The following is a 10,546-nucleotide window of genomic DNA, read 5'->3' as shown; positions in this document are numbered from 1 at the left end:
ACAAATTAACTCCTTGCAAGACATAGAACTCTGCAGAGTTGCTTTGAAGACACTTGTTGGGTATTTCTGGATAATACGCTGTGTAAACAGCACAAACCTCCAACTACAACAAGTAAATCGATCACAGACATGAAGAATCACATCTTCTGGGCAATGCCCTGCCTTTCTTTTGCAGCCTATACCTGGGGGCAGACAGGATCACCCACAAGGCAATTCCAGGCAGTTGCCTAGGGCCTGGAGAAAGTGTAGGGGTCTGGTGGATGGTAGCCCCCACCATATCTAACTAAACATATCTGAGCATGGCATAGTCAGGATTCTATGGTTTAAAGCTGAAAACATTATTATTATTTAGTATTTATATAGCGTCAACATCTTCCACAGCGCTGTACAGAGTATATATTGTCTTGTCACTAACTGTCCCTCAGAGGGGCTCACAATCTAATCCCTACCATAGTTGTGTCTATTGTATTGTGTAGTGTGTGTATTGTAGTCTAGGGACAATTTAGGGGGAAGCCAATTAACTTTTCTGTATGTTTTTGGGATGTGGGAGGAAACCAGAGTACCCGGAGGAAACCCACATATACACGGAGAGAACATACAAACTCCATGCAGATGTTGACCTGGCTGGGATTCGAACCAGCGACCCAGCGCTGCAAGACGAGAGCGCTAACCACTACACCGCCATACTGCCCCGTAAACATAATGGGATAAAGACTGACAGAAAAAAAATATTTAGTGATGAATTCAGGTGACAGAGATATGATTAGATCTGGCCTATGGAAGGGGGTTTGGGGTGAGAGCAGAAGGCTCCCCACTGCAGAAACGACAACAGCAAGAGGTCCAGTATAATCCAGCATTGTGAAGTGCTAACAGGATGGCTGCCTTCATTGGGGTCCCCTGTACTCAGATACAGAATTGGCCTGGGTGAGTATCAGGTATGTGTATGTGGCTGACATCTCGAGCTTGCATATGTGGCAAGTGAATGGAAGCCACACATTTCGCACAGTGTAACATAGGACAATAATCACAACTGAAACATTTTAAAAAGCCATTTCTGCTTTATATATGGATGAATAATAATAATAAAAATGTAATCACAGCATGCATTGATAAAATGTTCACACATTACTAGCTGCAGACAGTTAGTACAAGGGGGGGGGGGGGGGGGGGGGTGTTGGGTGTCAGTGCATGGGTGCTGTTGGGTGCCAGTACAACGTGTGCAGTTAGGGTCATGTCCCAGTACAAAGGGCACAGTTAGGGTCAGGTGCCAGTACAATAGATGCAGCTAGTTGTCAGTAAAATATATACAGTTAGCTGTCAATACAGTGCATTCAGTTTGTGGTTAGAACAGTGGATACAGTTAGTGGTCAGTATAAATGATGCAATTAGTTGTCAGTACAGTGGATGCAGTTAGTGGTCAGAACAGTAGATGCAGTTAGTTGTCAGTACAGTGAATGCAGTTAGTGGTCAGTACAATGAATGCAGTTAGTGGTCAGTACAGTGAATGCAGTTAGTGGTCAGTACAGTGAATGCAGTTAGTGGTCAGTACAGTGAATGCAGTTAGTGGTCAGTACAGTGAATGCAGTTAGTGGTCAGTACACTGGATGCAGTTAGTGGTCAGTACACTGGATGCAGTTAGTGGTCAGTACACTGGATGCAGTTAGTGGTCAGTACACTGGATGCAGTTAGTGGCCAGTACACTGGATGCAGTTAGTGGCCAGTACACTGGATGCAGTTAGTGGCCAGTACACTGGATGCAGTTAGTGGCCAGTACACTGGATGCAGTTAGTGGCCAGTACACTGGATGCAGTTAGTGGCCAGTACACTGGATGCAGTTAGTGGTCCGTACACTGGATGCAGTTAGTGGTCAGTACACTGGATGCAGTTAGTGGTCATTACAATGGATGCAGTTAGTGGTCATTACAATGGATGCAGTTAGTGGTCATTACAATGGATGCAGTTGGATTAGGTGCCAGTACAATGGATCCAGAAACTCATCAGTACAGCAGATACAATTAGTTGACAGTACACTGGATGCAGTTAGTGGCCCGTACACTGGATGCAGTTAGTGGCCAGTACACTGGATGCAGTTAGTGGCCAGTACACTGGATGCAGTTAGTGGCCAGTACACTGGATGCAGTTAGTGGCCAGTACACTGGATGCAGTTAGTGGCCAGTACACTGGATGCAGTTAGTGGCCAGTACACTGGATGCAGTTAGTGGCCAGTACACTGGATGCAGTTAGTGGTCAGTACACTGGATGCAGTTAGTGGTCAGTACACTGGATGCAGTTAGTGGTCAGTACACTGGATGCAGTTAGTGGTCAGTACAATGGATGCAGTTAGTGGTCAGTACAATGGATGCAGTTGGTGGTCATTACAATGGATGCAGTTGGATTAGGTGCCAGTACAGCAGATGCAGTTAGTTGTCAGAACAATGGATGCAGTTAGTTGTCAGTACAGTGAATGCAGTTAGTGGTCAGTACACTGGATGCAGTTAGTGGTCAGTACACTGGATGCAGTTAGTGGTCAGTACACTGGATGCAGTTAGTGGCCAGTACACTGGATGCAGTTAGTGGCCAGTACACTGGATGCAGTTAGTGGCCAGTACACTGGATGCAGTTAGTGGCCAGTACACTGGATGCAGTTAGTGGCCAGTACACTGGATGCAGTTAGTGGCCAGTACACTGGATGCAGTTAGTGGCCAGTACACTGGATGCAGTTAGTGGTCAGTACACTGGATGCAGTTAGTGGTCAGTACACTGGATGCAGTTAGTGGTCAGTACACTGGATGCAGTTAGTGGTCAGTACACTGGATGCAGTTAGTGGTCAGTACAATGGATGCAGTTAGTGGTCAGTACAATGGATGCAGTTAGTGGTCAGTACAATGGATGCAGTTGGATTAGGTGCCAGTACAGCAGATGCAGTTAGTTGTCAGAACAACGGATGCAGTTAGTGGTCAGTACAATGGATGCAGTTAGTGGTCAGTGCAATGGATGCAGTTAGTGGTCAGTGCAATGGATGCAGTTAGTGGTCAGTGCAATGGATGCAGTTAGTGGTCAGTGCAATGGATGCAGTTAGTGGTCAGTGCAATGGATGCAGTTAGTGGTCAGTGCAATGGATGCAGTTGGATTAGGTGCCAGTACAGCAGATGCAGTTAGTTGTCAGAGCAACGGATGCAGTTAGTTGTCAGTACAGTGGATGCAGTTAGTGGTCAGTACATCCCTATGAGCAGCAGCCCGGTTAGTAGGAGCAGGATTAGCGGAGAGGGTTCCCCGGTCTGTTGCAGAGAGCTCTGGCTGAGATGTGCGATCCGATCCCCGCCGACTCACCGATCCCCGGTACTTCTCCAGAGACACGAGCTTCCCCCGGATATTCACCACCCTGAATGTGTAAAAGTCCTGATTCTTCTGCAGAGAGGGGGCCGCAGAGAGGAGCAGCAGCAGCAGCAGCACAGGCGGGAGGTACATGGCGGCTCCTCTCCTCTACAGCAGCAGGACGTGTTAGTGTTGTCCGGATCATGAACGATTCGGATCTTTGATCCGAATCTATTTTATGAGTCGATCATCCGAATCATCAAAATGAGTGATTCGGATCGCAAAATGGGGCGGGGCCAGGAGCGACACGCCCCCTCTCAGCGGGCAGCGGGGTTCGGGAAGCAGAGCAGGGATGGATAGCTGAGTTGGAGAGGAGGCAGCCTTGATGGGAGACAGGTAGATGAGAGAGAGGGGACATGGGTGCCACTGCCAGATATGTGTAGAGCACACATACTGGCTATAACGTGCTGCCCATTATAGGCTGGCTGTTCCGCAGTTGTGCACAGTGAACACATTGGAAGCTTTTGGCTCAGCACAGCTCAGTAACTTTGCAGACACTGTGATTGAAAGGCAATATAATCCTCCTGCACTCCGCACTAAACAGCTGCACTTATCTTCTGGGAATGCTTTCTTTCACTGTGCGACCTTTTCTTTCAAAGTGTACAGATGAACATATATGATATACAGGGCCGGCCCGCTCATGAGGCGGGGTGAAACGTTTGCCTCAGGCGGCAAACTTCTAGCGGCACCCGCTTGTCCATGGGTGCGGGGGGGCCGGCCGCCGAGCCGGAGGGGTAGCGGGCAAGACGGGGGGGGGGGGGGTAGTCCCCCGATCTGCGCTCCCCTCCAGCTGTAATAGGAAGCAGCCGATGCCCAATCGTAAGAGGCACGGGCGGGGAGGACTCACCTTATCCTCGTTTCAGTGTGCGCTCCACTGACGTCACTTCCTGCATCGCCGTCCACTTACAATACAGTGGGCGGCGATGCAGGAAGTAACATTAGTGGAGTGCACGCTGGACCGCGGATAAGGTGAGTCCTCCCCCCCGTGCCTCTTACGATTGGGCATCGGCAGCTTCCTATTACAGCTGGAGGGGAGCGCAGATCAGGGGACCCAGGCGAGGGAGGGGGGTCCGACCCCCCTCCCCACCGCTAGGCCCAATACCCCCGTCCTGCCCGCTACCCCTCCGGCTCGGCGGCCCCCCACGGGGGGGGGGGGGGGATGCGGTATCGGCGGCGGCGGCAATTTTTTTATAAATTTGCCTCAGGCGGCAAAAAGTCTAGGGCCGGCCCTGATGATATAGGTGAAATATATGTAAAGCATATGACTTCAGCATGTGGGTATTACGTGCAAACATTTCTGCTCTCTGCTCCTCCCTTCTCTGTCCACTCCCTGCCCTCTGTCCATCTTCTCCCCTTCTCTGTGTGTCCACTCCCTCCCCTTCTCCTGTCCACAGACCTGTCCTGCTGTTCATTTCACCCCGAATGCTTCCAGTAGTAAAATGATCCGAGATTCGAATCAAAGATCCGGATCTCTTCAATGATCCGATTCGAATCATCCGGATCATTGAAAAGATCCGAACTTCCCATCTCACTGTGACTGTGGCGGGCCCCGGGGCTGCAGCTCATCAATGGGGACCGTCCCAGGCCAGCACTGCGAGTCCCCATTCCACTGCTCGGGGCGGGGCTACGCAGAGTTACCGCCCCCAATGTGCCAGCCTATGTATGGGGGCGGGGCTGCTGCTCATCAATGGGGAGAAAGTGCAACGTCCCAACACTGCGTGTCCACGACGGCAACTCTCCATTCTACTACTCGGGGCGGGGCTACGCAGAATGACAGCCTCCAGTGTGCCAGCCTAATTACTGGGGGCGGGGCTGCAAAGAATTGACAACCTCTGGCGCGCCAGGCTAATAGCAGGGGGCGGGGCTACAAAAATTGATAGCCTCTAACAAACCAGCCTAATGCTGGGTACACACTATGAGATTTTCTGGTCGAATTACTGTCAGATCGATTATTTCCAACATGTCCGATTTGCTTTCCGATCAATTTCCGAGCATTCGATTTCCTATTAAAGTGAATAGAAATCGATCGGGAAATGCTCGGAAATCGATCGGAAAGCAGATCGGACATGTTGGAAATAATCGATCTGACAGTAAATCGGCCAGAAAATCTCATCGTGTGTGCCTAGCATAAGAACCGAAAGGCGGGGTTACAGAGAATTTCCGTTTTCAGCAAAAAAAACGGCGGGTGGAGCTACACAGAACTGCGGGGCGCTCTACCCTCAGAACAGGGCGTGGCTGCATAGAATAGCGCCAACCTGGTGCAATAAGGGCGTGGCACTGTAGAAAAGAGCAGCCCAGCAGTTCAGTACAGTAGTAAGAAGAACTTAGGGCGTGGCTAAAAGTTACTAGAGGCGTGAAAAAAAGCTGATAAAATCAATGCGGTGCGGATATGTCTGGCTTGCATGCAAATTGCATGTACCTTACTTGCCGATTGGAGCTAGGTAATGAGAATCAGAAGGACGTGTATTTGAATTTGATGCCCAGATGCAAGCTGCATACCGTTTGCAATAAATGTGCATGCAAGCCAGAGTTATTAGCGTCCCACTGACCATCTCTTATATCCGTTTTGCACTGAAAATGCAATCACACTTCGATATTGTTTGTGATTTGCAGCTGTTTTAAAATATTTTTCTAAATTTGCAGTAGGATAACTGCACTTGACATGCGATATTCATGCGCCCGTACGCTATACCCAAGCGCAATTGCATAAGCATTGCAGCAGGTAGTGCAGTTGTGCTTTCATAAAAATCGCAATGCACGCAATCACTGTGGTGGAGAAGGGGCAGTGTGATTACAGTGATCTCCACCACGGTGGTTGCATGCATTGCGAGTTTTACCAAAGCGCAAACCTACTGCCTGCTGCAGTTCTTGTGCGATTTCTCAGATGCCAGAAAAGTGCATGACTTGATTTTTAACTGGATCACACCTGGTGAAAAACGAGCTCTAAAAATACCTATTCAGTATCTGAAATCTTCATGTTAGTCACGTGATCGGATTTAGCCCCACTTGTATCTCACTGACCGTCTCTAGTAAAGGAGCTGTGGGCCCCAATCCAAGTTTCACATTCTCAAGTAATCTATACATAACAATTGATAGAGGGGCAAGAAAACTTGATAAGATCATCCACAGTGTCAGAGAGGTGTAAGCAGGGGAGGGGACAGCTGCAGTGTCAGAGAGGTGTAAGCAGGGGAGGAGGCAGCTGTAGTGTCAGAGAGGTGTAAGCAGGGGAGGGGACAGCTGCAGTGCCAGAGAGGTGTAAGCAGGGGAGGGGACAGCTGCAGCGTCAGAGAGGTGTAAGCAGGGGAGGGGACAGCTGCTGCAGTGTCAGAGAGATGTAAGCAGGGGAGGGGACAGCTGCAGTGTCAGAGAGGTGTAAGCAAGGGAGGGGACAGCTGCTGCAGTGTCAGAGAGATGTAAGCAGGGGAGGGGGCAGCTGCAGTGTCAGAGAGATGTAAACAAGGGAGGGGACAGCTGCAGTGTCAGAGAGGTGTAAGCAGGGGAGGGGGCAGCTGCAGTGTCAGAGAGGTGTAAGCAGGAGGTGAGGACAGCCACAGTGTCAGAGAGGAGTAAGCAGGGGAGGGGACAGCCCTGGTGTCAGAGAGCTATAAGCCAGGGAGGTGACAAGCGTTGTGTCAGAGAGGTGTAAGCGGGCGAAGGGACAGCCGCGACATCCGAGAAGTGTAAGCAGGGGAGGTGACAGCTGCGGTGTCAGAGAGGTGTAAGCAGGGAAGGTGACAGCCGTGGTGTCAGAAAAGTGTAAGCAGGGGAAGGGACACCTGGAATGTCACAGAGATGTAAAAAGGGGAAGAGACAGCTGCGACGTCCGAGAGGTGTAAGCAGGGGAGGTGACAGCTGCGGTGTCAGAGAGGTGTAAGCAGGGGAGGTGACAGCTGCAGTGTCAGAGAGATGTAAGCAGGGGAGGTGACAGCTGCAGTGTCAGAGAGGTGTAAGCAGGGGAGGTGAAAGCTGCAGTGTCAGAAAGATGTAAGCAGGGGAGGGGAAAGCTGCGGTGTCAGAGAGGTGTAAGCAGGGGAGGTGACAGCTGCAGTGTCAGAGAGATGTAAGCAGGGGAGGTGACAGCTGCAGTGTCAGAGAGGTGTAAGCAGGGGAGGTGAAAGCTGCAGTGTCAGAGAGATGTAAGCAGGGGAGGGGAAAGCTGCAGGGTCAGAAAGGTGTAAGCAGGGGAGGTGACAGCTGCGGTGTCAGAAAGGTGTAAGCAGGGGAGGTGACAGCCGCTGTGTCAGAAAAGTGTATGCAGGGGAAGGTACAGCTGGAGTGTCACAGAGGTGTAAAAAGGGTGAGAGGACAGTCACAGTGACAGAGTGGTGAAAGCAGGGAAGGGGACAGCTGCAGTGTCAGAGAGGTGTAAGCAGGGGAAGGGACAGCTGCAGTGTCAGAGAGGTGTAAGCAGGGGAGGGGCAGCCTCAGTGTCAGAGAGGTGTAAGCTGGGGAGGGGACAGCTGCAGTGTTAGAAGGGTGTAAGCAGGGGAAGGGACAGCCGCAATGTCAGAGAGGTGTAAGCAGGGGGTGAGGACAGCCACAGTGTCAAAGAGGTGTAAGCTGGGGAGAGGAGAGCTGGAGAGAGCAGGAGTGTCAGAGAGGTGTAAGCAGGGGAGGGGACAGCTGCAGTGTCAGAGAGGTGTAAGCAGGTGAGGGGACAGCTGCAGTGTCAGACAGATGTAAGCAGGGGATGAGGACAGCCACAGTGTCAGAGAGGTGTAAGCTGGGGAGGGGACAGCTGCAGTGTCAGACAGGTGTAAGCAGGGGAGGGGACAGCCGCAATGTCAGAGAGGTGTAAGCATGGGGTGAGGACAGCCACAGCGTCAAAGAGGTGTAAGCTGGGGAGGGGACAGCTGGAGACAGCCAGAGTGTCAGAGAGGTGTAAGCAGCGGAGGGGACAGGTGGAGACAGCTGAAGTATCAGATAGATGTAAGCAGGGGAGGGGGCAGCTGTAGTGTCAGAGAGGTGTAAGCAGGGGAGGGGACAGCTGCAGTGTCAGAGAGGTGTAAGCAGGGGAGGTGACAGCTGCAATGTCAGAGTTGTAAGCAGGGGAGGGGACAGCTGTGGTGTCAGAGAGGTGTAAGCAGAGGGTGAGGACAGCCCCAGTGTCAGAGAGGTGTAAGCAGGGGAGGGGACAGCTGTAGTGTCAGAGAGGTGTAAGCAGGGGAGGGGACAGCTGCAGTGTCAGAGAGGTGTAAGCAGGGGAGGGGACAGCTGCAGTGTCACAGAGGTGTAAGCAGGGGGTGAGGACAGCCACAGTGTCAGAGAGGTGTAAGCAGGGCAGTGGACAGCTGAAGACAGCCGGAGTGTCAGAGTGTCAAACATGTAACACTGCATCAGTAATGGCATATAGCCGATTTACCCAATGAAAGATCCAGCAAGGTGAATCCACCTCTCAGTAAAGCAATAATACACACTTGCTAAGATGTACTGTATAATAAGGTCAGTGTATGTTTCTATAAAAATTTCCCTGCATTTATATTGTAATCAGAGAAAGGTAGAGCCTGTGGAATAGTGTTAAAGGACCACTATCGAGAAAAAAGTAGGCAGTTAAAATCTGACAGGTTTTGGGCCAGTCCATCTCCTCATGGGGGATTCTTAGGATTTCCGAAGCATTTCCTAAATAGCAGTTTAACTGCCAAAATAGTAAGATCCAGCCAGCCTCCCTACCCACTTGCACACTATTTTGTCAGTTAGACTTTGCAACTGCTGTTCAGGAAATGCTGTTGAAAACAAAGAAAACCCTGAGAATCCCCCATGAGGAGATGGACTGGCCCAAAACCTGTCGGTTCTGTCAGATTTAAACTGTCTACTTTTTGCGCGATAGAGGTCCTTTAAAAAAACAACAACTTTAAAGCTGTGTACACAGATCCAATATTGGCCAATTGTACCACCTCCATGTAGTATGAGAACCAAACAAACGGATCAGTTTATTTGGGCACAGGGATTGGCAATAATCGGGCACCCAAGCGATGAATCCGATGTGGGTAGCATGTGACTAGCGCTCGTTTGGGTGTCGGGGTTATGAGGCTTGGTTTAGGTACTGAGAGGTGAGGTGAGGTGAGGATTAGGGTTAGGAAATGGCAGGTGGGGGGGGGCAGTTTGGGAACTTAGAAGTCAGGGCTCAAGTGAGAATTAGTGCTGGGAACTTCATAGTTAACCACTTCGCATCCAGACCTTTTTTCCCACTTATTGACCAGAGCAGTTTTGACAGTTTAGCTATGTCCTTATTTAATCAGAAATAACTTTATCCCTACTTACGACACAGAAATGAAATATATATTGTTTTTTTCAAGACAAACTAGGCTTTCATTGTATGCCATTTTTCCCCCCGAACAATTTTATTATCTATGAATTTTAATGGGAAAACAAAGAAAAAAAATAGAAAAAACATTTATTTCTCAGTTTTACCAATTCCAGTTTAAAAATAAAAAGTGCTACTGTAGATAAAAAACATATTTTGTTTGGCTATTCTTACCGCTTATCACATATCTTAGATTATGTTCCTGTCACAATTTATGGTGAAGATATTTTATTCTGAAATAATGCTACAGAGTGTATTTTTCACTATGAAATGCGAAAATAAAAGCATTTCTAATAGTAAAAATCAATCTCATTAGCTCAGGAAACATATATTCCCGTACACCAATTAGTGCTGCATCAGATAGTGCCAGAAATGTGCACAGGAGCAACCCAATCCTGCACAGCACTGCTTCTGCTACAAGACGTATATCTACTGACTCGTGACTTAGATGAAGTCACAGAGGACGTATATCTGCTGACTTGTAGATAAAGTGGTTAAATATTGGTAAACTAAATTACCAATATTTTACTACTAGTAGTGCCCGACTGAAGCAGTACAGCTGCAATACATACTCACAAATACTATCATGCTACACGGAGTCGTGGAGGATCATTCCTTCCTCATTGACTTTCGCTGGTATTGTCGCGATCGTGTAAACGATAATTTACATGATCGTTTATTTCCAACGCCACAAATGACACATACAGATCCAACCAGATGGATTGGAAAATGATCGTTAGTCGGCAGAGATCCCTAATCCATAGGGCCGTGATCTGCCAGTGGGTACTCAGCTTTAATCGGACATGACGGTTGATCAAAAAGAACGATCGCCGAGGGTGGTGTGAATCCTGAAACAAATATTCGTTA

At 49.3% G+C, this 10,546-nt stretch overlaps 1 protein-coding gene across 1 annotated transcript in view; it reads right to left on the bottom strand.

The window, feature by feature from the left end:
- Nucleotides 1–3,502, bottom strand: part of GPX7 (glutathione peroxidase 7) — a 26,722-nt gene extending 23,220 nt beyond the window's left edge. Inside the window, 1 exon segment of the mRNA XM_068238980.1 lies at nucleotides 3,331–3,502. Coding sequence (XP_068095081.1) covers nucleotides 3,331–3,468 — 138 coding nt within the window. The 5' untranslated portion in view covers nucleotides 3,469–3,502.
- Between the last annotated feature and the right edge of the window lie 7,044 nt (nucleotides 3,503–10,546).

Source organism: Hyperolius riggenbachi, chromosome 6, assembly GCF_040937935.1.
Source record: "Hyperolius riggenbachi isolate aHypRig1 chromosome 6, aHypRig1.pri, whole genome shotgun sequence".
NCBI lineage: Eukaryota > Metazoa > Chordata > Amphibia > Anura > Hyperoliidae > Hyperolius > Hyperolius riggenbachi.
The sequence above is the reverse complement of the archived record's forward strand: the minus strand, read 5'-3'. Positions and strand labels throughout refer to the sequence as shown.